Source organism: Candida dubliniensis, chromosome 1 (assembly GCF_000026945.1).
Source record: "Candida dubliniensis CD36 chromosome 1, complete sequence".
Taxonomy (NCBI): Eukaryota; Fungi; Ascomycota; class Pichiomycetes; order Serinales; family Debaryomycetaceae; genus Candida; species Candida dubliniensis.
In genome coordinates this window covers 508,024-535,767 of record NC_012860.1, presented here as the reverse complement: position 1 = coordinate 535,767, position 27,744 = coordinate 508,024, and the positions used below count along the sequence as shown (strand labels likewise).

At 29.6% G+C, this 27,744-nt stretch overlaps 9 protein-coding genes across 9 annotated transcripts; 7 read left to right on the top strand and 2 right to left on the bottom strand. All coding sequences in view use genetic code 12, as the record gives it.

Annotated features, from left to right (window-relative positions):
• Positions 1-316: 316 nt before the first annotated feature.
• CD36_02300 (conserved hypothetical protein) lies at positions 317-1,324 on the top strand (the record flags this gene model as incomplete). Its single annotated transcript, XM_002416857.1, has 1 exon — positions 317-1,324. The coding sequence occupies one exon, from the start codon at positions 317-319 to the stop codon at positions 1,322-1,324; it is 1,008 nt and encodes a 335-aa protein (XP_002416902.1).
• A 681-nt stretch (positions 1,325-2,005) lies between these two features.
• CD36_02290 (eukaryotic translation initiation factor eIF-2A, putative) lies at positions 2,006-4,031 on the top strand (the record flags this gene model as incomplete). The annotated part of the gene is made up of 2 exons (XM_002416856.1): positions 2,006-2,030; positions 2,137-4,031. The coding sequence occupies 2 exons, from the start codon at positions 2,006-2,008 to the stop codon at positions 4,029-4,031; spliced, it is 1,920 nt and encodes a 639-aa protein (XP_002416901.1).
• Positions 4,032-8,000: 3,969 nt separating this feature from the next.
• Positions 8,001-13,694, top strand: CD36_02270 (1,3-beta-D-glucan-UDP glucosyltransferase, putative; the record flags this gene model as incomplete). Its single annotated transcript, XM_002416855.1, has 1 exon — positions 8,001-13,694. The coding sequence occupies one exon, from the start codon at positions 8,001-8,003 to the stop codon at positions 13,692-13,694; it is 5,694 nt and encodes a 1,897-aa protein (XP_002416900.1).
• Positions 13,695-13,991: 297 nt separating this feature from the next.
• CD36_02260 (hypothetical protein) lies at positions 13,992-14,345 on the bottom strand (the record flags this gene model as incomplete). Its single annotated transcript, XM_002416854.1, has 1 exon — positions 13,992-14,345. The coding sequence occupies one exon, from the start codon at positions 14,343-14,345 to the stop codon at positions 13,992-13,994; it is 354 nt and encodes a 117-aa protein (XP_002416899.1).
• A 173-nt stretch (positions 14,346-14,518) lies between these two features.
• On the top strand, positions 14,519-15,580 carry CD36_02250 (conserved hypothetical protein; the record flags this gene model as incomplete). The annotated part of the gene is made up of 1 exon (XM_002416853.1): positions 14,519-15,580. One exon carries the CDS (start codon positions 14,519-14,521, stop codon positions 15,578-15,580), a length of 1,062 nt encoding a protein of 353 aa, XP_002416898.1.
• Positions 15,581-16,539: 959 nt separating this feature from the next.
• On the top strand, positions 16,540-17,880 carry CD36_02240 (alpha-1,6-mannosyltransferase, putative; the record flags this gene model as incomplete). The annotated part of the gene is made up of 1 exon (XM_002416852.1): positions 16,540-17,880. The coding sequence occupies one exon, from the start codon at positions 16,540-16,542 to the stop codon at positions 17,878-17,880; it is 1,341 nt and encodes a 446-aa protein (XP_002416897.1).
• A 227-nt stretch (positions 17,881-18,107) lies between these two features.
• Positions 18,108-20,690, bottom strand: CD36_02230 (conserved hypothetical protein; the record flags this gene model as incomplete). The annotated part of the gene is made up of 1 exon (XM_002416851.1): positions 18,108-20,690. One exon carries the CDS (start codon positions 20,688-20,690, stop codon positions 18,108-18,110), a length of 2,583 nt encoding a protein of 860 aa, XP_002416896.1.
• Positions 20,691-20,984: 294 nt separating this feature from the next.
• CD36_02220 (GTP-binding protein, putative) lies at positions 20,985-21,545 on the top strand (the record flags this gene model as incomplete). Its single annotated transcript, XM_002416850.1, has 1 exon — positions 20,985-21,545. The coding sequence occupies one exon, from the start codon at positions 20,985-20,987 to the stop codon at positions 21,543-21,545; it is 561 nt and encodes a 186-aa protein (XP_002416895.1).
• A 2,421-nt stretch (positions 21,546-23,966) lies between these two features.
• CD36_02210 (conserved hypothetical protein) lies at positions 23,967-27,731 on the top strand (the record flags this gene model as incomplete). The annotated part of the gene is made up of 1 exon (XM_002416849.1): positions 23,967-27,731. The coding sequence occupies one exon, from the start codon at positions 23,967-23,969 to the stop codon at positions 27,729-27,731; it is 3,765 nt and encodes a 1,254-aa protein (XP_002416894.1).
• Between the last annotated feature and the right edge of the window lie 13 nt (positions 27,732-27,744).

The following is a 27,744-nucleotide window of genomic DNA, read 5'->3' as shown; positions in this document are numbered from 1 at the left end:
AGTTGCTGTTGTTATTGTTGTTGCAATTGTTGCTGCTACTATTCTCTCTTCTTAGTAGTAGTTGGTGGGAAAAATGAGTTGGTCGTGCTTCCTTTATTCTTACTATTTTTTCTGGTACGAATTCACTCACTCATATTCTTTACTGGTTGTTGTTGTTAGTTGTTATTTTTTTGGGGGGAGGGGAGGGGGAGAGAGAGAGGTAATTTTGAAATTTTAATCCACTCAACTTTTACTCACAACCCAAACAATTCACACTCCCACTTCCTTCTAACTACAAGCCTTTAAAGAAGGAACCCTTTCCCAAAAAAAAAAAAGTATGAGATTAAAACTAAAGTCAACTAATGGAGTATCAACCATAACTTTGGATGATCCCAAAAAATTGTTCAAAGATTTCCTTATAGATATCCAACAAGATACAAAACTACATCAAGATATTTCTGAAAATGTATCAACAATTAAATTAGGATTCCCACCCAAACCAATTGATTTGTCCTATGGATTAGATACAACTTTGAAAGATAAAGATATTAAAGATGGTGATCAATTGTTAATTGAATTCACTTCATTCAAAAGAAAAACCGATTCCGATCCACCATTATCTCCACAACCATCAGAAAAGAAACCTAATCTACGAGATGATATTCCTTCAACATTTATTGAATCACTTAATAAATATTTAATTCTTCGAAATATTCCTGATGATAATTCTTGTTTATTTAATTCCATTTCTTATGCTATTTCCGGGTATGATTCATATAATAATATTTCCCCACCGGAAGAATTAAGGAAAGTAGTAGTTAATTATATTGAAAAGGATCCCGAATTATATTCGGAATTGATTTTAGGGAGACCTAGAGAAGAATATTGTCAATGGATTCAAAAGAAAGATAGTTGGGGTGGTGCTATAGAATTGGGGATATTGGCTGATTGGTTTAATGTTAGAATTGTATGTATAGATATTGAACTGGGGAATTTCATTCGATTTGAAAATGAAAAAGATCATCCCAATAAATTTATTATTTTGATTTATAGTGGGATTCATTATGATGTATTGGCTATTAATGATGAATTGAGTATGGATAATAAAGATACCGATATTGCTCAATGGTCAACTGAAGATATTCATGAAGAAGAAGATATTTTAGCTGCTAGTCAAAAACTATGTAAATTGTTGCAAAGTAAAGATTATGCAACAAATACAACTACATTTAGAGTTAGATGTCTAGATTGTTATCTGGTGTTGGTTGGAGAAATGGGAGCTTCTAAACATGCAGAAGAAACCGGACATCTAAATTTTGGTGAGGTTAAAGTTAAGAAAAGCTAGTTACTTGTGGTATATAATAATCAGTAATCATTATACAAATAAATGATAGGTGAATATTTTTGCCCATAAGAGCAAATTCAATAAAGAGAGAAGTCTTCTGTAAAGTATAATCATTACGATTCTGTAATATATTTTGTAAATTAGATTATTATTAAAACTCTAAATTGATAAATGTAACCCTGGGGTTGAACAAACTTAACATGTATAGTGTGTGTGGTGGAGTGGAGATAGAGATAGAGATAGAGGAAAGCCAAAGTAAAGAGAAAGAAGAGATGAAAAGAAAAGAAAAGAAAACAGAATACACCAACACACACTGCAATATTGACACAGCTCATTAAATAAACAAAAACAAAAATTTACGCACTTCAACCTTTCGGACGAAATTTTTCTTTCAATGTTTGATCTTTTTTTTTTTTTCTTTCTTCCAATTTTTTCTTTAAATTCTTCATAAATAATCCCAACACAACACAACTAACCAACCTATATATATCATTCCCAATTGTTGAAATATAGATTGTGAAATAAAAAAAATAAAAAAAAGTATTTTACTCCTTCATCAATAGATCATTTATTATTTTAAAGAGTAATTGCCTTTATTTTTTCATTTTTTGTTGGAATATTTTAAACAAGATTCATTTTTTGAAGATATTTTGATTCAGTCTTTTTTTTTTTTTTTTTAAGATGTCCAAAACAACTGAAATATTTTGTATGTTATCAATGCTTAACCACACCGATTTAGGTTTAGGTTTAGGTTTGGGTTTCGTTTTATTTTGAGGGGACGCTCGAGTACTAACAAAGATATCAATTTCTAGGTCGTCTTCCGAAATCTGTAGAGTTAATCCAAGATTTCAAAGATATAACTCCATCACCAAAGGCAAACGGTGAATGTCGTGCGGCCTTATATTCCAAAAATGGTGATTTCTTTGCTTATACCCAACCTCAAGAAGTAGTTATATTAGATACTACTGGTGAAGCAAAAGTATATCATCGTATTGAAATTCCCGAAGTGTTTGATATTTATTTTTCCCCAGAAGGTACATATTTATGTCTTTGGTGTAAACCAATTCAATTAAATAAAGAAAATGGTACTTGGAATAATAATTTAAAGATTTTTAATATTAAAACTAAAACTATTATTGCTGAATGGAGTGCTAAACATCAAAATGCTTGGAAACCTCAATTTACTTCTGAAGAAAATCTTTTCGCTAGAAGTATAAATCAAAAAGAAATTCATTTTTTTGAACTTGATCCAACTTCTGATTCAATTGTCAATATAAATCAACCAAGTTTTAAATATAAAGTTAATGATCCAAAGGCTACATTACAAGCTTTCCAAATATCACCAGGAAGAAACCCTAGTGTTGCTATTTTTATTCCAGAAAAAAGTGGTAAACCAGCCAATGTATCAATATATAATATTCCTAATTTTAATCAACCAATTTGTTTTAAAAATTTTTTCAAAGCTGAAAAATGTCAATTGAAATGGAATTCTTTAGGTACTGCATTATTAGCATTAGCTTCTACTGATCATGATACTACTAATAAATCATATTATGGGGAAACCAATCTTTATTTATTAGGAATTGCTGGATCTTATGATTCAAGAATTGATTTGAAAAGAGAAGGTCCTATTCATGATATTACTTGGTCACCAACTGCTCGTGAATTTGCTGTTAGTTATGGTTATATGCCTTCAGAAACAACATTTTTCGATTCTCGAGGTAATGCTATTCATTCATTACCTACAGCTCCAAGAAATACAATTTTATATTCACCTCATGCTAAATTTGTTCTTGTTGCTGGATTTGGTAATTTACAAGGTACAGTTGATGTTTATGATCGTCAAAATAAATTTTCTAAAGTGATCACTTTTGAAGCTTCAAATACTTCTGTTTGTGAATGGTCCCCCTGTGGTAGATTTATATTGACAGCTACTACATCCCCTCGATTAAGAGTTGATAATGGTTGTAAAATTTGGCATGCTAGTGGCAAATTAATTTATTTGAAAGAATTCCCTGAATTATTTTCTATTGGTTGGAAACCTCAAGCATTAGATTGTTTCCCCCCAATTAGAAATTTAGAACCGGCACCACAAGCTCATGAATCAACTAAAGAATATTTAGAAAAACGTCAAGCTTTAGCATCAGCTGCTGCCAAAAAACCTGCTGGTGCTTATCGTCCTCCACATGCAAGAGGAGCAGGAGGAGCAGGTAATGGTAGTGGTAGTGGTGCCAATGTCGCTGCTTCATCTTTGTATCAAAAGGAATTACAAAATAATTTGAGAAGTAATGGATCATCACCTTCTCCACCTCCAGGATTATCAAGAGCTGCAGGTAATATTCCTCGAGTTAGAACTGTTGTTGGTGCTCCTCCACCAGTTGAAAAAGAAAGTAAAGCTGCTGCCAAAAATAGGAAAAAGAGAGAAGCCAAGAAACAAGCACAAGAAAAGAGTAATTCTCCTGCTCCTGCTGCTGCTGCTGGTGAGGCTGCCACAACTCCTACACCTGCTGCTACTGCTGGTGTTATTGGAGGAGTTGCATCATTAGAAGAGAAAAAAATTAGATCTTTATTAAAGAAATTAAGAGCTATTGAACAATTGAAAATGAAACAAGCTGCTGGTGAGACTTTAGAAGACACTCAAGTTATAAAAATCTCTAAAGAAGATGAAATTAGATCTGAATTACAAACATTAGGTTGGAATGAATAGGTTATAATAAATTTAATAGTTTATTGATACGTATTATTTATTTTAACTCAACCACTTTTTTTTGGGGGGGGAGGCGGAGGAAATCAACCTCTTAATATGATTGTTAGTTTTGTAAATTCATAATTTAGTAAAATTTCGCATCAAAATTGCAACCAAAAAAAAAAAAAAAACACAACAGCTTTGCAAAAAAAGATTCAAGATCTTACTAAGAATAAATATAGTAGAGACCAAGTAAAACCGATGGGAGTCCTCTCAGAGGTAAATCTTGATAAGTAATTGACAAACTACACAATGAATGGTTGAATCAAACTTACAATTATTACTTCAACTAGAGATGTAATTGATAAAACTGACAAGAACAGCAACTTTGACATTGGCACTTGTAGCGAGCGACAACAACAACAACAAGGCTAAGCAGTAGACATAATTTGGAAGTTGAAATCCACCCTCTCAAAACACCCCTCTGTCCTGCTAAGTATACCGCCGCCGCCGCCGCCGCCACCGCTGCCCACCAAACAGACCAGATCCATTTTGCCAAAACATTTATCAACTGAAGGAAATAAAGAGACACAATATATTCCGGATTTTCTATTTTCAGGAAAAAAAAAAAAAAAGAAAACCCGTTGTCAAGGCAACCTAAAAACAACTTACACAAAAACATTTTGTTTTTTCACACGACTGAATAAAAACGTTCTGACCAATCAAATAATTGTATTGTCATACCAACTGAACACACACACACACATTCATTCATGCATCATCACCGCCACTGCCACTGCCACTGGCATTGCCACTTGGCCACTACCAACTTTATTAGCCAGCAACATTCTGTTTTTATTATTTTACGTGTACTTTGACAATCATTTTCATTTTCTATTATTTGCTTCGATTGCTATTAATAGATTCTGAAATTGGAACAACCTTTCCTTTTTTTAATTTTCCAATTATCAAGAAATTTACAATTTTGGGCTGAAAAAAAAAAAAAAAAGAAAAATTGTAGACAATTAATCAATTGTCATCGAATACATACTCCAGGGGCCAAGTCTGGGAGAGAAGAAGAAGAAGAAGAAGAAATGGAATGAATGAATAGGGGGTCGTCGACGACGACACTAAATCAATGAACTATACAATTTGATGGAATATACCAGTGAGTTTTTCTTTTTTTGATTTTGTACGCGTTCTATTAACTAACCATGTCCATTAAGTAAGTATTTGGTTGCAAGGTGAAGATCACCGAATAAATTGATAAATAAAAAAAACTAACGCATCTTAGAGTAACTTCTCAGATACCGGATCCTGTTTCCTCCTTATTCTTTTTTTACATTCTACTCAGAATCACCAGCACCATTCTTCTCTTCTTTGTAGTTGTGACTTGTATTTTCAAGTTCTCATTCTCTGGTGATTGAATGTTGATTGGGAAACTGTGTCAAGAAAATGCAGTAGGAGAATGAATGAAAAAAATAAAAAGAGAAAAAAAATTGGTTTTGTTTAGTTATTGCTGCATAAAGAGTGTACTGATAACACCCGAGAAAACCGCCTACTACCCGCCTCAATTTTTCACTAACTATTATTATCACGACTACACGATTCGACGAAAAAAACTAAAATAGATTTTAAGGTACCACACGAAAAGAAAATTCGTTGGACGCGGGACGTGACGTGATTTGGTGCAGAAGAAATAAATTCAGTTTATTTTTTATATTCTTTCCCAAAACAATTTGACCTGAATACAAATTCAATCAATGCCTAATAAATATCAAACTCGATATAATAGATTATGTTCTCAACAAGCAGGGCAGAAGGAGGAGGTGATTACTGGCATTTTTTAATGAGGAAGAAAAAAAAAGGAACGTATTCAATTTAACTCCACTTGCTTGTTTCTTGCATACCAGTCGGCAATAAAATTCACTACACGGTCGCGAGAAAAGAAGAAGAAGAAAAAGAAAAAAAAAATAATATTTTTGTAGTGACCGTCGTGGGAGGATGGGTGGATGATTGCGTCGTTGTCGTCCTGAGTGTAATGCAAAGGAAAGGAGGTTAAGGGTCAAACTGTAATATTTAGTTGGTTTTTACATGTTAAGATCATATTAGGAATTTTATTTGTGGTTACAAAATCATTTCTAAGCCAATTTAGACATTATCGTTTCTTTTTTTTTTCTTGCACTTTTGCACGCACGCACATACATACATACAAATATACATGCACCAAAAATAAAGAAAAAAAAAAAAAAACGCATTCAGCATACATATAATTTTCACATATATATCGTCTGTGCCTAATAATTTTAGTTGTTGGTTGTAGTTAATATTTTATGGAACCATCTGTTAGTTGTTGCTGTGGATGAATTTTAGTTTCAAGTTGCTCTTCCTATAAGTTTTTTTTTTTTAGATTGAGATTTATTTGTGTTGTTGTTGTATAAAAGTAATTTGTGTTACTTCTACTGTTACTATTTCGTTTCATATATATAATTTGATTTTATTTTGGAATCTTGATTTCCCTTGTTTTCCCTTTCACGAAAGTTCCCTTTTGATTCAACTTCTTTCAATTTGATTTTTTTTTTTTTTTTTAAACCTTTTTTTATTACTTCTTTTTCTTTTCGTTTTCGTTTTCTTTTCTATTCTTACAATCTAATCGTTATCCCAACATCTACAATATTCATTAACCTATCACCCCCTACCATTGATCATCTTTTTTTTTAAGTATTATCACATTTCATTCGCTTTATTCAATTACAAGAGGTTTGAAAAGAACATAAAAAAAGGTATGTAACGTATTTTTTATCTAATCCTGTCCAGGAAGAAAAAGAAGAAGTTATTAGTTTGTTTATAATTTATATATTTCCAATAATGGAATGATTGGCATAAGAAAGGACTATATCATTAGGATCATAATCATCATTTCACAATCAATTTCCCATCCTCCAAATTTCAAAGTAACCCAATAATTCGAGATCTTATCTAATTGTATATCAAATGTTGTGAGATTGTATTAAGATCCCCATCGAAGAGAGTTCCCCCCCCAAAAAAAAAGAAAAAAATAACAAAACCCAGATTCATGGGTATTTGGTAGTGTGTATCATAACCATACTTGTAAACATAGCCTCGATTCAGAGATCTTTTTGGTTTATTCAATTTAAAGAAACTACACTATCAATTTTACAATCATATCAACATCATTTCATACTTTGAAATCTCGATATAACAAGATCAAAAGTCTTCTTCCTCCTCGAGTTCTTTTTTAGACTCTAAGAAAGAATTCTAAAATTAGCAAAAAGAAAAAAGGAACTGTGTGTGTGTGTGTGCGTGTGTGTTTGTAAAAGAAACGAAAAAAAAAGCAATTTTTACATTTGCTATCTTCAATTTTAAGGCATTTGATTACCCAATTGGAAATTAGCCAAAAGATATACAAATACCCTCGAAGCAGGATTTCCTGTAACTTTGTTACTTATCAATCAACAAAAGAATCTACTATCAACCTAGTATTTTGTTTTCAAAAGAATCTACCCACCCAATTTTTCACACAAATCTCAAGTGTGTTTTCTTTTTTGTTTGATCTCTCTCATACGATTTCAGGAACAACTTTTACAAGATAAAACGTTTGCAATATCTTACATAAATCTGGATTGCTATTTTTATTATAAATCAAATTCACACTACCAGATCTCAATAACAACCTAGTCTTAACTAAATAGAGAGATACTTATTTTATCTCAACTAACATCGAGTCCCCACCACTATTCATCATTGACATTAGTTTGATTCTACATTTGAAACAACAAACAAAAAAATTATTCTTGATTTTGCTGTTTTTTTTTTTTGGTTCCCTTTTTTTTTTTTTTTGAACAAAAACACACCATACACAATACCCAACTAATAACTTTTCTTTTTCAACTTCCCCCTTCTTTTTCTTTTTTTTTTTTTTTTATAAAAAGCCAACCTATATACTAACTTAGTATTCCTTTGAATTAGATGTCGTATAACGATAATAACAATCATTATTACGACCCTAATCAACAGGGCGGTATGCCACCTCATCAAGGAGGAGAAGGGTATTACCAACAACAGTATGATGACATGGGTCAACAACCACACCAACAAGATTATTACGATCCAAATGCTCAATATCAACAACAACCATATGACATGGATGGATATCAAGATCAAGCTAATTATGGTGGTCAACCAATGAATGCCCAGGGTTATAATGCTGACCCAGAAGCCTTTTCTGACTTTAGTTATGGTGGTCAAACTCCTGGCACTCCTGGTTACGATCAATATGGTACTCAATACACCCCATCTCAAATGAGTTATGGTGGTGACCCAAGATCTTCTGGTGCCTCCACACCAATTTATGGCGGTCAAGGTCAAGGTTATGACCCAACTCAATTTAATATGTCCTCCAACTTGCCATATCCAGCTTGGTCTGCTGATCCTCAAGCTCCAATCAAGATTGAACACATTGAAGATATTTTCATTGACTTGGCTAATAAATTTGGTTTCCAAAGAGATTCTATGAGAAACATGTTTGATTATTTTATGACATTGTTGGACTCAAGATCTTCTCGTATGTCACCAGCTCAAGCTTTGTTAAGTTTACATGCTGATTATATTGGTGGTGACAATGCCAATTATAGGAAATGGTTTTTTTCTTCACAACAAGATTTGGATGATTCTTTAGGTTTTGCTAATATGACTTTAGGTAAAATTGGTAGAAAAGCTAGAAAAGCTTCCAAGAAATCCAAAAAGGCTAGAAAAGCTGCTGAAGAACATGGTCAAGATGTTGATGCTCTTGCTAATGAATTAGAAGGTGACTATTCATTGGAAGCTGCTGAAATCAGATGGAAAGCCAAGATGAATTCTTTGACTCCAGAAGAAAGAGTGAGAGATCTTGCTCTTTATTTGTTGATATGGGGTGAAGCAAATCAAGTTCGTTTTACTCCTGAATGTTTGTGTTACATTTACAAAGCCGCCACTGATTATTTGAATTCCCCATTATGTCAACAAAGACAAGAACCAGTGCTTGAAGGTGATTACTTGAACCGTGTCATTACTCCACTTTACAGATTTATTAGATCTCAAGTTTATGAAATTTATGATGGAAGATTTGTTAAACGTGAAAAAGACCACAACAAGGTCATTGGTTATGATGATGTCAATCAATTGTTTTGGTATCCAGAAGGTATTTCCAGAATTATTTTTGAAGATGGAACTAGATTGGTTGATATCCCACAAGAAGAACGTTTCTTGAAATTAGGTGAAGTTGAATGGAAAAATGTTTTCTTTAAAACTTATAAAGAAATCAGAACTTGGTTACATTTTGTTACCAACTTTAATAGAATCTGGATTATCCATGGTACCATCTATTGGATGTATACTGCCTACAATTCCCCAACTTTATATACTAAACATTATGTCCAAACCATGAACCAACAACCACTTGCTTCGTCAAGATGGGCTGCTTGTGCCATTGGTGGTGTTCTTGCTGCGTTTATTCAAATTCTTGCCACTCTTTTTGAATGGATTTTTGTGCCTAGAGAATGGGCTGGTGCTCAACATTTATCTCGTCGTATGGTGTTTTTGGTATTAATCTTCTTTCTTAATTTGGTTCCACCAGTTTATACATTCCAAATTACCAAATTGGTGATTTATTCTAAATCGGCATATGCTGTATCTGTTGTTGGATTTTTCATTGCTGTGGCCACATTAGTATTCTTTGCTGTCATGCCCTTGGGTGGGTTATTCACTTCATACATGAACAAGAGGTCAAGAAGATATATTGCATCACAAACATTTACTGCCAACTACATTAAATTGAAAGGTTTAGATATGTGGATGTCATATTTGTTATGGTTTTTGGTTTTCCTTGCCAAATTGGTTGAATCTTATTTCTTCTTGACTTTGTCATTAAGAGATCCTATTAGAAACTTGTCGACCATGTCCATGAGATGTGTTGGTGAAGTTTGGTACAAAGATATCGTTTGTAAAAACCAAGCCAAGATTGTTTTAGGGTTGATGTATCTCGTTGATTTGTTATTGTTCTTTTTGGATACTTATATGTGGTACATTATTTGTAACTGTATCTTTTCCATTGGTCGTTCATTCTATTTGGGTATTTCCATTTTGACTCCATGGAGAAACATTTTCACCAGATTGCCAAAGAGAATTTATTCTAAGATTTTAGCCACCACAGAAATGGAGATCAAATATAAGCCAAAAGTTTTGATTTCACAAATTTGGAATGCCATTGTTATTTCCATGTACAGAGAACATTTGTTAGCTATTGATCATGTGCAAAAATTATTATATCATCAAGTCCCATCTGAAATTGAAGGTAAAAGAACTTTGAGAGCTCCAACTTTCTTTGTTTCTCAAGATGATAACAATTTTGAAACGGAATTCTTCCCAAGAAATTCTGAAGCTGAAAGAAGAATTTCATTTTTCGCTCAATCTTTAGCCACTCCAATGCCAGAACCATTGCCAGTTGATAATATGCCAACATTTACTGTTTTCACTCCTCATTATTCGGAAAAGATTTTATTATCCTTGAGAGAAATTATTAGAGAAGATGATCAATTCTCCAGAGTGACATTATTGGAATATTTGAAACAATTACATCCAGTTGAATGGGATTGTTTTGTTAAAGACACCAAGATTTTGGCTGAAGAAACTGCTGCTTATGAAAATGGTGATGATTCTGAAAAATTATCTGAAGATGGATTGAAATCCAAGATTGATGATTTACCATTTTATTGTATTGGGTTCAAATCAGCTGCACCGGAATATACTTTAAGAACAAGAATTTGGGCTTCATTGAGATCACAAACTTTGTATAGAACTGTGTCTGGGTTTATGAATTATGCCAGAGCTATTAAATTATTATACAGAGTTGAAAACCCTGAATTGGTTCAATACTTTGGTGGTGATCCTGAAGGATTAGAATTAGCTTTAGAAAGAATGGCCAGAAGAAAGTTTAGATTCTTGGTTTCCATGCAAAGATTATCTAAATTCAAAGATGATGAAATGGAAAATGCCGAGTTCTTATTGCGTGCTTACCCTGATTTGCAAATTGCTTACTTGGATGAAGAACCGGCTTTGAATGAGGATGAGGAACCAAGAGTATACTCTGCCTTGATTGATGGTCATTGTGAAATGTTAGAAAATGGTAGACGTCGTCCTAAATTTAGAGTTCAATTATCTGGTAATCCAATTTTGGGTGATGGTAAATCTGATAATCAAAATCATGCGGTTATTTTCCATAGAGGTGAATATATTCAATTGATTGATGCTAATCAAGATAATTATTTGGAAGAATGTTTGAAGATTAGATCGGTTTTAGCTGAATTTGAAGAAATGAATGTTGAACATGTTAATCCATATGCACCAAATTTGAAATCTGAAGATAATAGTACCAAAAAAGATCCAGTGGCATTTTTGGGTGCTAGAGAATATATTTTCTCAGAAAATTCTGGTGTTTTAGGTGATGTTGCTGCTGGTAAAGAACAAACTTTTGGTACATTATTTGCTAGAACTTTGGCACAAATTGGAGGTAAATTGCATTATGGTCATCCGGATTTCTTGAATGCTACATTTATGTTGACTAGAGGTGGTGTTTCTAAAGCACAAAAAGGTTTACATTTGAATGAAGATATTTATGCTGGTATGAATGCCATGATGAGAGGTGGTAAGATCAAGCATTGTGAATATTATCAATGTGGTAAAGGTAGAGATTTAGGTTTTGGATCCATTTTGAATTTCACAACCAAAATTGGTGCTGGTATGGGAGAACAAATGCTTTCAAGAGAATATTTCTATTTAGGTACTCAACTTCCATTGGATAGATTTTTATCATTTTATTATGGTCATCCAGGTTTCCATATTAATAACTTGTTTATTCAATTATCATTACAAGTGTTTATTTTGGTGTTGGCTAATTTGAACTCATTAGCTCATGAAGCTATTATGTGTTCTTACAATAAGGATGTTCCAGTTACTGATGTGTTATATCCATTTGGTTGTTACAATATTGCCCCAGCAGTTGATTGGATCAGACGTTATACATTATCTATTTTCATTGTTTTCTTTATTTCCTTTATTCCATTGGTTGTACAAGAATTGATTGAAAGAGGTGTTTGGAAAGCCTTCCAAAGATTTGTTAGACATTTCATTTCCATGTCACCATTTTTCGAAGTGTTTGTTGCCCAAATCTATTCTTCATCTGTTTTCACTGATTTAACTGTTGGTGGTGCTAGATATATTTCCACTGGTAGAGGGTTTGCCACTTCAAGAATTCCATTTTCAATTTTATATTCACGTTTTGCTGATTCATCTATTTATATGGGAGCAAGATTGATGTTGATTTTATTATTTGGTACAGTTTCTCATTGGCAAGCACCATTATTATGGTTCTGGGCTTCATTATCGGCGTTAATGTTTTCACCATTTATTTTCAATCCTCATCAATTTGCTTGGGAAGACTTTTTCCTTGATTACAGAGATTTCATCAGATGGTTATCTAGAGGTAATACGAAATGGCATAGAAACTCTTGGATTGGTTATGTTAGACTTTCTAGATCACGTATTACTGGTTTCAAACGTAAGTTGACCGGTGATGTTTCTGAAAAAGCTGCTGGTGATGCTTCAAGAGCTCATAGATCCAATGTTTTATTTGCTGATTTCTTACCAACATTGATTTATACTGCTGGTCTTTATGTTGCTTACACATTTATTAATGCTCAAACCGGTGTTACCAGTTATCCATATGAAATTCTTGGTTCTACTGATCCACAACCAGTTAATTCTACATTGAGACTTATTATTTGTTCTTTGGCTCCAGTTGTTATTGATATGGGATGCTTAGGTGTATGTCTTGCTATGGCATGTTGTGCTGGTCCAATGTTAGGATTATGTTGTAAAAAGACTGGTGCTGTCATTGCTGGTGTTGCTCATGGTGTTGCCGTGATTGTTCATATTATTTTCTTTATTGTTATGTGGGTTACTGAAGGTTTCAATTTTGCCAGATTAATGTTGGGTATTGCCACCATGATTTATGTTCAAAGATTATTATTTAAATTTTTGACATTATGTTTCTTAACAAGAGAATTTAAGAATGATAAAGCCAATACTGCTTTTTGGACTGGTAAATGGTATAATACTGGTATGGGATGGATGGCTTTCACTCAACCAGCTCGTGAATTTGTTGCTAAAATCATTGAAATGTCTGAATTTGCTGGTGATTTTGTTTTAGCTCATATTATTTTATTCTGTCAATTACCATTTTTGTTTATTCCATTAGTTGATAGATGGCATTCAATGATGTTGTTTTGGTTGAAACCATCAAGATTGATTAGACCACCAATTTATTCTTTGAAACAAGCCAGATTAAGAAAGAGAATGGTGAGAAAATATTGTGTTTTGTATTTTGCCGTATTGATCTTGTTTATTGTTATTATTGTTGCTCCAGCTGTTGCTTCTGGACAAATTGCTGTTGATCAATTTGCCAATATTGGTGGATCTGGTTCTATTGCCAATGGATTATTCCAACCAAGAAATGTAAGTAACAATGATACTGGTAATCATAGACCAAAGAGCTACAGTTGGACTTATTTGAGTACTCGTTTTACTGGAAGTACCACACATTATTCTACAAATCCATTCAGGATTTAAGATTTATTTGTTTGTTACTTTTTATTGGTTTTGGTTTACGTGCTTTTTTTTTTTAAAACCATTTTCTTTTGTTTTTGTTTTTGTTTTTTAAGAAAGCATCAATTAAAGGTTTATTCATTTATATTATTTTCATTTATTCATAACATAAATTTGTTTTTCATAAAAAAGAGAAAAGAAAAAACAGCGTGGGGGGAATAAGAGAAAGGATTATTTCCAAATGTAACTTTATATATTAGTTTTTTTTTTATACTATACTATACTTATACTATATTATCATTATTATCATTATTATTATTATTACACAATTGTTTTTATAAATATATTACTTGTTATTATCAATCTATATATATATATATATATATACAGTTTTTTTTTGTGTATTTGATATCTATTTGTAGATTCCTGGTGGTCTGATTGATAATTGGGGGAAGACAAAAAGGAGGAAAAGGAGGAGGAGGAGGAGGAGGAGGAGGAGTAACAAAGTCGCGATAATTTTTCCATTTGAACAATAAAAAGTTGTACAATTAAACACGACAAAAAGCAAGAGATTTGTGAAGAGAAAAAGAGACCAGTCAAACAAGAAAGAACAAGGTAAACAACTTCTACTACTAATATATAAATCATTACAAACATCAACATCAACATAAACATAAACAACAACAACAACAAAAACAACAAGAGAAACCACTTCTGTTTTTTTTTGGGTTCATTTGAATTTGATTTTAATTTCTATAAAATATACTATATTCATTAATCTTTTTAATCAATTACCAATTTTTTTATTATTTTTTTTTTTTTTGCTTAGGAAATTATACAATCTATATATGAGTATTTTAAGAGGACATAAATTAACAAAATCATCCAAGATTTTACTTGGGTTATTAACTGGGATATCATCATTATTATTAATATTGAAATATCAACAATTCCGATTTCTGGAAGATACTAAATTTCATGATGTTAAAATTCCTTATATTCAATTGATTCCTAGATCAACCATATATAATCCTTGGGTAATAATTCTGTCAATATTTGCTGAGATTAGTATAATATCATTTATTTTTTCATTTGGAGTATTATATGTTGGTAGTAAATTTGTTGAAAGATTTTGGGGGAATTATTTAGAAGTGATCAAATTTGTTATTATCGTTGGTGGTATAACTAATTTAATTACAGTAATAATTGCAATTATTTCTAATATTATTAGACAAGATGGTAAAAATATGGATCAACCATTAGGTGGAGGAATATCTTATTATTTTGGATTTTTAGTGGTTTGTAAACAATTGATTCCTGAACATAATATTGTTTTATTTCAAGGTTTAATTAATTTTAGAGTGAAAAATGTCCCATTTGCTTTGATTATATTTCTTGGATTATGGTCAATTATTATTACTCGTTCATTATATCCTGCTATTCCTTCAATTGGTAGTTTTTTCGTATCATATTTTTATTTAAGATTTTTCCAATCATTAAATATTGAACCTACTTTACCTATAGCAACAACATCAACAACAACAAATACAACAACAAGTAGTAATGGTCCGTCAATTGATACTCAAAATAGTTCTATTATGATTGGTGATGCTTCAGATACATTTCAATTGATTGATTTTTTCCCACAAATGATTAGACCAGTATTAATACCAATTTTCCAACATGGATATGATATTTCGGTGTTTTTAGGTATTATTACTCCATTTAATGATGAAATTGTTGAACAAAGTAATTTACGAGCACAAAAGAGACAAGAACAAACTAATCAAACTCAAAAGAATGTTGCTAAATCAGTAGCTGAAAGACGTAGACAAGTGGCTTTACAAGTGATTGAAGATAGAATTAATAAAGAAACCGCTGCAAATAATACTGAGAGCAACCAAAGTTAAAAGTAAAAGTAAGATTTATAATATCCATCAAGAGAGGACAAGAGAGTTTTTATCTTAGTTTCTTTTGTTTAATAAGTTAGTATTGCAAGTCTTATATACATATATATATATGTAAGTTTAGTTTTATGAAATAGCTTCGAAATGTATAAAATGTATTATTAATAATAGCCAATTGTCGAATGTTAAAGATTAATTTCCCATAAACGATTTATAGGAGGTGGCAAGCAAGCACTCCGTACCAACTATTGGGTCCAGTGTGGTGCGTCGAACACGAGGTAAGAATGGGACCAAAAAGAAAAGAAAAAGAAAAAGAAAAAGAAAAAAAAAAAAAAAAGGTAATGGGGGGCCACCGTTCTTCGTGGTGGTCAATGATTTGTTAAGTAATGGACGCACACACACACACTCATACCCATATTCACACGGAATGAAATTTTTCTTTGGTGGTATATATCATTTGACTTCTAAAAATGAAATTTCCATTTACTGTGTTTGTTGTTAGTGTAAACAAACAACAGGAATGAAAGAATGAAAGAATGAAAGAAAGAAAGATGACGAAAGAGAAAAAAGAAAAAAGAAAAAAAAAATTTTATGGATTTCCACGACACCACAACACACACACACTCAATTAATCCAAAAAAATTTCTCTTTAGATTCAACAACAACATCAACATCAACAACATTAACAACAACAACAATAAAAAGTGGCTTTGATTTTGCTTTGCCTATCTTTATAGATTTCAACAACATCAACAATCAATAGGAAGAAAAAGAAGAACAACTTATTATTGGTGTTGATATATATATATATATATTTTACTTTTTTTTTTTTTTATCTTATACAACAGATTTACATTTCCCGAGAAGCATCCTTTAATAGATCTCATCCAATCCAATCCAATCCAATCCAATCCAATCACACACCACCCGCCCCTCCCTTTGTTTTTTAAGAGAATCAAGTTATGTTTGGAGTTGGTAAATCAGGAACTTTTAAACCAAAATATGGCAAGAGTAACTACCCATCTTCTTCATCATCATCATCATCATTTTTACCTCTACCTGCTACATTTCATCAAATTAATCGAAAGAAAAGATTACCACTAATATTAATTATATTATTATTTATATGGTATATTTGTTTTAATTCATTTTTATCACCATTTCCATATTTATTTTCTAAATCCATTACTAAAAAAAATTATCCTCGAGCTCATCCATTAACTAGTACTCAATTTATAGAAACTTCATCAAAATATATTTATCCTCCAATTGAACATGCTCCATTATTAAAACAATTAACTACAAGGAAATTATTTATTGAACATACATTTAAAGAAAATGGAATTGATAAAACTGGAATTAAATCATTAAATTTTTTAGATGATCCTCATGAAAATTTACAAAAAATTAAAGAAAAAGAAGAAAATGATAATCTGCCATTAAATGCTGCTAAAAATTATTTTAAAAATCAAGATAAAATTGTTTTTAAACCTAAAAAATCTAGTAGTTCATCTAATAAATATCCTGAAATTGTCATTGTTACTGCTGTTGATTTTAATAAATATTCATTAGATGGATTAACTAAAATTGTTCAAAATCGAGTAGATTATGCTCATTTACAAAATTATGGAGTTTATGTTAGATGGTCAGAAGAATTTTTACCTATACTTAATAATTTTCAATATTTAGATGATAAAGAAAGAATTAAATGGATTAGAGTTTATTGTATGAAAGCAGCAATGTTTGCCTTCCCGAAAACAAAATGGTTTTGGTATTTAGATCAAGATGGTTTAATTATGAATATGAATATTAATATTTATGATTATATATTAAATCCAGAAATTTTAAATTCAATAATGTTAAGAGATTTACCTTTAATTCCTCCTGATGGAATTATAAAAACTTATAAAAATGCTCAAGCTAATTCTATTAGATTTTTATTAATTCAATCAAATCAAAAAATTGAAACTAATTCATTTTTAATGAAAAATGATTTTATTGGTAAATCAATGATTGATATTTGGGGTGATAATCTTTATTTTCAATATCCAAATTTCCCTTATGGACCAGATTCAGCTTTAACTCATATTTTACAATGGCATCCATTTATTTTAAGTAAAACTACTATTATACCAGCCAAAACTATTGGTTCAAGTCATAATTTTAATGATAATTCACCTAAAAATTTGATTTATGAAGATGGTGATTTTGTTGCTCAATGGAGTAATTGTAAAAATCCTACTGATTGTGAAAATATTTTAAATATTTATTATAAAAAATTGAAAAAAGATTTAAAGACATGAAAGAAAATAAAATAAAAGAAGTAGGTAGTAGGTAGTAGGTAGTAGGTATTAGTATAATATCTGTATATCTGTATATTTGAATAAAGATAAACAATTAAATCTTACCATTACCATTACCATACTATATACAATTGTTATAAACCACTCATTTTAATTTAAATAACCAGTATTGATTTGATTTTTCTCAAAAAAAAACTTTTATTTTTATATAATACACCTTTTTTTATTTAAAAATCATTTAATGATAATCGTTGTATTCGTTGTAATAAATCATCAGGTATATAATCAGGAATATCAATATCAATATCAACATCAACATCAACATCAACATCTTTCTCCTTATTATTATTATTATTATTATGCTTATTCTTACTACTTAATATTATTTGTCTAATTTTTTCCCAATTTTGAATAATTTTTTCCATTTCAATTAATTTACTTTCAATTTCATAATTTACCGTTGGTATAATTTTTTTAAATTTGAAAAAAATTATAAAATAAGCTAATTCTCTAAATGATGAATGTTCACTATATGGAATTGAATATAATCGATATAAATCAATGTCTATTTTCCCCTTCCCCTTCTTCTTCTTCTTCTTTTTGTTGTTGTTGTTATTATTAGTTATTGTAGTAAGTGGTATTTGTGATAAGATATCATCAATATAATTAAATGATGGTTGATTTTCCATCATATTGATAGTTTGTTCCAACTCAGAAACAAACTCATCCCTATTACTATTATTATTGCTATTGCTAAAATTGCTATTTGATTTTTGTTTTGTTGTTGTTGTTGTTGTTGTTGAGGTGATGTTTTTGTTATAACTCCATCCAGTGGGACAAATACCAATACATCTTTCGAAAAATTGATAATATTTATTATGATTAAAATATTTACTCAATTCTTCATTATTAGCTACTATTGTCATTGGAACTAAATGAATCACACAATCATCACCACTATTACTAGTAGTAGTAGTGTTTCCAAATTCTTTATCTATGGTGATTATCAGTTGTAAATAATCATTTTTAAAAGTTTTAAAAATTTCAAATTTATCTTTACGTGAACCAATATTCAGTAAATAAATTAAACAATTTAATCTTTTCAGAATTGATATAGCTAATTTTTCTTTACCAATAACATAAGTACCAATAACTATTAAAAATTTCTTCTTTTTTTTAAATAATAATGGTTGAATTAATTTATTTTTTGATGTTGGAATGATACAAAAATCAGTTATTCTTGATTGAGTGAAATTTCCAAACCAATTTGAAAATAAATTATCACCATTGGTTCCACCACCACCACCACCATTGGTTTCACCACCACCACCACCACCATTGGAACTATTTGATGGTTTATCCTTTTCTTGTTGTTGAATTAAATCATGAAATAAATCAGCTAATGTTTCACAAACTAATTCTTGTTTAGGTAAATTATGTTTTGGTGACATATAAGTAGTATCCAAATATACTTTATCTATATATAATGATAAATCATTTTTGCCATTATTATTTTTGCCATTATTATTATTACTATCATTATTATGATTGTTCAAACTAAATGGTTTTAAAATTGGATGTTGTAAAATTTCCATATTAACTCGGAAATCTCCACAATGTAATATTCGATATATTTTTTTATCAATTCCAATTGATTCAAAAAAAAACATTGCTGCTCCAGGACAATGATTTGCCATTATAGGTGTAACATATAATCCTGGTGTCATATCTATATTATTATTATTATTATTATTATTATTATTATTTGTTTTATAACCAAAATCTTTTTTAATTGAATCATTATATATATAATTTTTAATTTTATATTTAATATTTAATTCCAATTGTTTAATAAATCGAGAATCTATAGAATATCTTAAAGTTAATAATTTCCCAGTTATATTAGTACAATAAATAATTTTTTTATATATTTTATCATCATTAAAATTTAAATTTAAATTTAAATTTGATTCATTATAAATATCTTCATTACCAAATACTCTTTCATAAGGCCATTTTTTTGAAATCCCACCATAATGATCAGCATGGAAATGAGTTAAAAAATATTGATTTATAGTATCATGAGGTGCAAAAGAAAATGCATCAACTGCTACTTGATATTTCAAAGATGGGAAAGATTGTTGGTTGTTGTTGTTGTTGTTGTTGTTGATGTCTTGAATTATGGGGAATGTCATGATTTTAAGTGATGGAATTGGTTTCTTTTTAACATGCTTTATACTTGTTGGTGGTTTAATAACTTTTGGCTGATTCATAGTAGTAGTAGTAGTAGTAGTACTAGTAGTAGTATTGATATATTTCAGTTTATTGTCAATATCAATTTTCCGTTTCTTTTTAATTGAAGTCTCTTTTTTTTCAGTGGAACTAAATAATTGATTATTTTCTTGTTTTGGCATCATAATTGCCGTCAGAATACTATCTTGTGATTTCATTTCCATCATTTTACTAGTTGTAGTATTTGTGGTGGTTCTGGTGGCAGTATTTTCAACAAAAGTGACGCGTACTAAACATGTATCAACATGATCTGTTCGTTCACGTAAATCTAAATGAGTTATTCCTTCATTACATATTGGACAATACACTATTGATGTATCTTCAATACTGGTGGTGGTGGTGGTGGTGGTAGTAGAAGTTCTAGTTTCTGATTTGATACTTACAACTTCTGATGATTTGTTAGCTTGTTGTTGCTGTTGCTGTTGCTGTTGCTGTTGCTGTTTTTGAGTGGTAAAATCTAATATGGATCTTTGTTGTTTTTGTTTCACCTCAGTAGATTCTTTCTTTATACGAGTCATATTTTCAACTAATCTATAATCCACAATATGTTTATATCATTATTGAATGATTATAATATTAAATAAGTAAATCTGGATAAGATTTGAATTAAACTAATGGAGGAGTAGGAAAAGGAAGAGGAGGAGTAGTAGGAAAAAAGGGGGAGATCCCAAAACGAGAACAAGAAAAGAAATATTAAAGAAATATAAAAGTAACAACTAATTAAATCACCTTCTACAATTAAGTTTGACTTAATTTTAATCCTACTTTCCATCCCTCCCCCCCCCCCCCCCCATTTCCCCCAATAAGTTATTATGGGATTACTTACAATTATTAAAAAACAAAAATTAAAAGATAATGAAATAAGAATATTAACATTAGGATTAGATAATTCTGGTAAAACCACCATTATTAAAAAAATGTTAAATCAAGATATTACAACAATATCTCCTACCATGGGATTTCAAATCAATACATTAATTTATAATAATCAATATACATTAAATATTTGGGATATTGGAGGTCAAACTAGTTTACGATTATTTTGGGGTAATTATTTTGATAAAACTAATGTTGTTATATGGGTTATTGATGGATTAAGTTTAGAAAGATTAAATGAATCTTATCAAGAATTAAAACAAAAAATAATTTTACAAGATCGATTAATTGGAATATATTTAATGATAATAATTAATAAAATTGATTTAATAATATCAAAACTGGATTTATCAAATTTAAAAGAAAAAGTTATTGATTTATTACAATTAAATAATCATATATCACAACGAAATAAATGGCAAGTGGAATTAGTTAGTGGGAAAACTGGTCAAGGTATAGATAAAGTATTACAATGGATTGTTACCAGAGAATATTGAAAGAAACTTGGAGGGGGGGCAGAGGGCGGAGGGCGTAGGGCAGAAGGGGAAAGGTGTGAAATAATGATTTAAAACAAATAAAAGCATTATGGTATGGGTAATCAAGGTTTATGTGATTATTATGGGGTTACATGATATTAGATAGGAGTATGTTAATACCTTGACTCAGTTATACAAAATAGAAAATAGAAAAAGACCAAGTACTACTAATAGTGTATACTTTATTTAATTATAGACCCACATATATAGTCTGAATGGTAGTTATTTCAGATGTTTAGGAGTTTTAACATTTTTTGACCTTAATGTAATCTAATTAATTAATTCTATTAAAATAAAATAGTGAGTTGGTTTTTAACATTAAATCAGTTGTTGTATATTTATATTTATATGTATATATGTATATGTATTGATTGATGGTTGTCTATTCAATATGAGATTATAATTTTAAATATACGACCATCAATCTGTTCTTTGCTGTGAATTGACTTTGACTTTGACTTTGTGATAATTATCTTATTGGAAGTCACTAATAATAGATTAACGATAGAATTACAATAGGTTGTGTTAGTGTTAGTGTTAGTGTTAGTTGAAGGTAGATGATGTTGGTTGATAGATGAAAGTTGAAAGGGGGAAGGAGAGAGGAAGGAGAGAGGAAGGAGAGAGAAAGACAAAGAAAGACTGACGCGTCGTAAATTAAAATTTTTTTTTGAAACAAAATTATGTATGGGAGTGGGAGTGGGTGCGCTACCATAAAACCCACACACACAGGGGCAAGAAAATGAAAATGAAAAAATGAAGATAACCGTAAATTCAAAGTTAACAAGCAAGTAGTAACAAATTCTAAATTATTATCATCTTATAAGTTTAAAACTTTAAATTAAATTAAACTAAACAAACAGATAGATATAGATGATTCATATCATAACTTAACTTTCATTTAAAAAAGATTCAAGTTAGTTTGTTAGTGACAATATCAACCAGCCAATATACCACCACCACACAAAAGAAGAATTTATAAATTCGTTTTTGTTGAAAAGCGCATTCACAACACAAAGACGCGTAAGAAAAGAAAACGCGAAAAACATTTTTCCATTTTTTTTTTTTAAAGTTTGCTGGTTGTTGTTGTTGTTGTTGTTGCTTTTTCTTTTTCCTGCCCCATTCTCCTCCTCCTCCTTCCTCCCCCCCTTTTAAAACCGTTTAGAATTAGTCGGACTAATTGCTCCTACAACGACAATGGAAGGAAGGAAAGAAAGAATTGATCAGTCGCAGTAGAATAGAGCGGAGGTTAAACGAAGGAATAGCAATTGTCGTGGGAGTCTTAACTCATATGAAGTATATAATTTATCCCACGACGCAGTTTTTTTTTGCACCACCATCACTTACTCACCATCACCACTCACCATCACCATCCCCAATTGGGTTAAATTATTTGTGGAAAAAAAATCCTTTTTTTTTGGAGTACAATATCTATTCTTTATCAACTTTTACTTCTTGGATGATTGAATTAATTAATTAATTATTATTATTATTATTATTGTTGTTGTTGTTGCATTTAGTGTAGTATTCTATTGCAGTATTATAATCTTAGTCGAAAGAAAGAAGTGACAATTATTGCTTTAAATAACTAATATCCATGGAAACCGAATTGAACACAGAAAGAGAAAGCAAGCAAGAAACACGAAAACTACTTTATGAATTGAATTTAATTTAATAAATAACACGAATAATTAAACTCCTTCTTTCCCTTTTACTATTAAAAAAGTTATTAAATATTTATGAGATCTCTTAATAATGTTGTTTCAGGTTTAATTGACTGGAAGTGAATCTAGAAGTGTAGGTGGTGGTGGTGGTGGTAAATAGATAGCTGGCAGCGGAAGGTGGTGATAAATTAAGGCGAAAAAAGAAATAGAACGCTACCACCACCACCACCAATAGCAATACTAATACTAATAAAGTAAAGTAAAGTAAAGTAAAATTACACAATATGCAACAATTGGTAAAATATAAACAAATAAATAATTTAACCAATTTGAGCTTAATTTAATTTAATTTAATTTCTTTCTAAATTATATCATCAATCACCATCAACAACAACAACAACAATCATCATCATCATCATCATCTTACATATCATGCATCTACCCAAGTATATATATATATTTATAGATTTGTAATATTATTTCTAATTTTAATTTCTTTCTTTCTTTCTTTCTTTCTTTCTTCCCACTTCATTTCATTTCATTTCATTTCATTTCTTAATTGACTTTACGTATACCCATTTCATTCCTTCCTTCCTTCCTTCCTTTTATTCATTAATCATTACCCTTTGATTAACCTCCTTCCATATTTCACTATATTCTACACCATCCCCCCCCATTGTATACTTGTTTCAACTTCTAATTTATTCCCTACTTATCAAACATGATTATGACCATGGATATCATTGGTTGTCATAAATTACTTGAACAATTATATCATGATACTATTAATCAAAATACAAATTTAATGGAAATATTAGCCATTATTAAGTCTTCTACTACTACCACCACCAACAAAACATCTTCATCTCTTCCAACTATTGCTAGAGGTTTACAAACAAAACATTCCAAATTATTATCATTAATTAATCAAACTTTAAAAGATTTACAAAGTCATCCTTCTAATGAAAAAGATATTTTTAAAAGTTTTATTAATGAATTTATTATATGGATAGATGATAATACTTTAACATTATTTATTAAATATTCTAATGAATTGAAATATCGAAAACTTTGTGATTCAATCACTGAACTGATTATTAATTCTCCAATAAATAATTTAATTAATTTTATTACATTTATTCATTCATGTCAACCTCATTTACGTAATCCATTTGTTCTTGATAAATTAATTAATATTAATAAGAAATTACAAGAAATTATTAATAATCATAATAATGATATTTATTATAAAAAATTAAATAATATTTTGTTTTCAAATGTTAAATCATTCAATTCAAATATATCAATGATTAATAGGAATGATAATGAATTGGTTTCAAGTTATTTCACTATTGATCAAATAATCGATAGAACTGCTGATGCAGCGTTATATATGGATAATACGAATAAACCTATTGAATTAATGTTATTAGATCTTGCTGGTACAGGGATTTATAATTCATTAGCAATTTTATCAATTGATTATGATGATGATAATGATGATGAAATTTCTCGTTCATTAATGTATCCACCATTTAGAATCAATGAATTATCATTATCAAATACTTCCAATTCAATAATTCTTAAATCTATTGATTTCTTATCATCTCCAACCAGAACTACTACCAGAACTACTACCACCACCACCACCAATAAGGAAAACACTATTATTATCAATTGTGATGATTCTGAATTATTACAAATATGGGTACTGAATTTATCGAAAATTTTCCCCACTCAACGTTGTAATAATAATAATAATAATAATGATTCTTCTTCTTCTTCTTCTTCCAATGGTGATAAATTTTTAATTGATTCACATCATTCAAGTCTTACAAAAATGTCTGGATTAGGGATTAATGTAATATCTGATTCTGAACATAAACAAATTTTGTTGTCACAAGAAGAAGAGGAAGAAGAAGAAAATATTAGTACCCCTTCAATATCAAAAAGAAACACAACTCCATTTAAAGAATTAATTGATAATCCAACACCTACTCCATTTAAAAAGGATAAATCATCATCAAATGATGATGATATAAATAATGAAATGGTAGAAAATTCTGGGTCAAACACATGTAATTCTTCAATAACAAGTAATGAGGATAATAACCATATTAAATTACAATCTCAATATGATCGTACTGTACCATTAATTAAAAAAACATTATCTTATAATCATCAATTAGAAGATAAAGTTGGAAATGAAAATGAAAATGAAAATGAAAATGAAGATACCAATAATGATAATGATGAGAAATATTTCCAAATAATCAATCGCAAAAAAGTTTCTGAAGAATTTTCTCAAGATGATAATGAGAATAGACCAAAATCATCTCGTGGAGAAGTAATTGCTTATAATGAAACTTCTCCATTAGGAAATGAATCATCTTATGAAGATAATGATGATGATAATGATGATGAAGAAGAAGAAGATGAAGGTGATGAAGATTTAATATCAACTAAAGAAATTGAATTAATTGAACCAAATGTTCCATATCATAAACCTTTATTAGAAACAAATTCTGCTCCTAATTTAATGGTGTCTAGCAATAACATTAGCAATAACAATAACAATAACAATAATACTAAATTATATCAACTTTCTAGTGGTTCAGCAGTTGATATTAATAATTTTGGTAAGAATTATAAACCTTCATTTATTATACCTAATCATAATAATCATAATCCTAATAATAATAATAATAATAATAATAATTCTACCAATTCAATTATATCTAATAATAAAACTAATAAACAAAGGAAAAGAAGATCTTTTTTTGATTTATTTAAGAAAATGTCATCTAAATCAAATCTTGTTGAAGATACTCCTGGGTTTGAAAGTGTAATATTGGATCCATCAATAAATACTATTACCACTACTACTTCTGATGTTGTTGTTGTACCAGAAAAAAATGAAATAATTAATAATACTGTTATAAAAGAAGAAACAGAAGCAGAAGAAGAAGTTGAAGAAGAAGAAAAAGTTTCTAAACCAACTAATAAATCTAGTTCTTCTTTACCTAGTCCATTTGCCTTACCTTCATCCACTTCTACTTATTTTTTCAAACAATATAAAGAAAATGGATCAACTTCCAGTTTAAATAAAACTCGTTCAACAACAACAGCAACAACATCATCATCATTAGTGTCACCAGAACCACAACAACCACAACAACCACAAGAAGAAGAAGAATTAATTATACCACAAGATTTAAAAGATACTATTAATCAAGAATCTACCATTGATTTTTTCATTTCTCAATCATCATCATCATCCCCCTCCTCCTCCTCCTCCTCCTCCTTCTCCTCCTCCTCATCATCATCATCACCAAAATTTTTAAAAATATCTAAATGGAAACATAAATATGGGAAATGGGAAATGATTACTATTTCAAAAAAAATTTTTATTAAAATTGTCATTAATTATCAATTAAAAAAATGTTGGTTTATTATATTTAAAGAAGAATTTGATGAAAAATTTAAAGAAGAAATTGATAAACCAATATTATTATTAGATATTTTAATGAATTCAACTAAAATAAGAAAATCTTCACCTCTTGATTTACAAATATTTTCTAAAAATTCTATTACTAATGAAAAAATTTTAATTATGATTAGATGTAATTCTAATGATTTAATTAATGATATTATTAATAATGTTGAAAATGCTCTTGGTGCATTATCATCCACTACCACCACTTCCACCACTTCCACCACTTCCACAATTGGTGCTTCCTCAGGGACAATGAATAATCATAATAATAATAATAATAATAATAGTTATGGATCTTTAAATTCATCAAAATTATTGAATTCTGATAATACATTAGCTTCTTCAATGATGGATTTAAATAATCTTAGCACTAGTCATTCATCTACATATACTAGTTTTTCATCATTTGGAGTTCAACAAACCAAACAACCACCACCAACAGTACCACCAACAGTACCACCAGTACCAAAAAAATCATTATTATTATTATCATCATCATTATCATCATCATTAAATGCTAATGAAATTTATAATGCCAATATTATTAATAATCCCAATACTATTTATATTAATAAAATCAATCAAATGCAAATTCGATTACAAAAATTCCTGATAAATAGTAATGATTATAAGGAAGAACAACAACAAAAACAATTGATTTATAATCCATCATCTTGGAAAATATTATCCATGTATAAATTAAATATTGATCAATTAATTGATGATTTAACTCAAAGAAGTTTTTATTATTTTAAATTAACTAATGATGAAAACCCAGAAAAACCAGAAGAAAAAGAAGAAAAGGAAGAATTTAGATGGTTGATTTCTAATGAGATGAAATTTGTAGTATTAGAAAAAATTGGTAAAGCAGGATTATTAGTTAAACATAATGATGGTTATGGAATTAATCATGATAATAATTTGGGTGAAATTTATATGATTGAATGTCGAGGTAAGAAAGAATTTAAAACTTTATATGAAATTTTTTAAAATAATTTCTTTT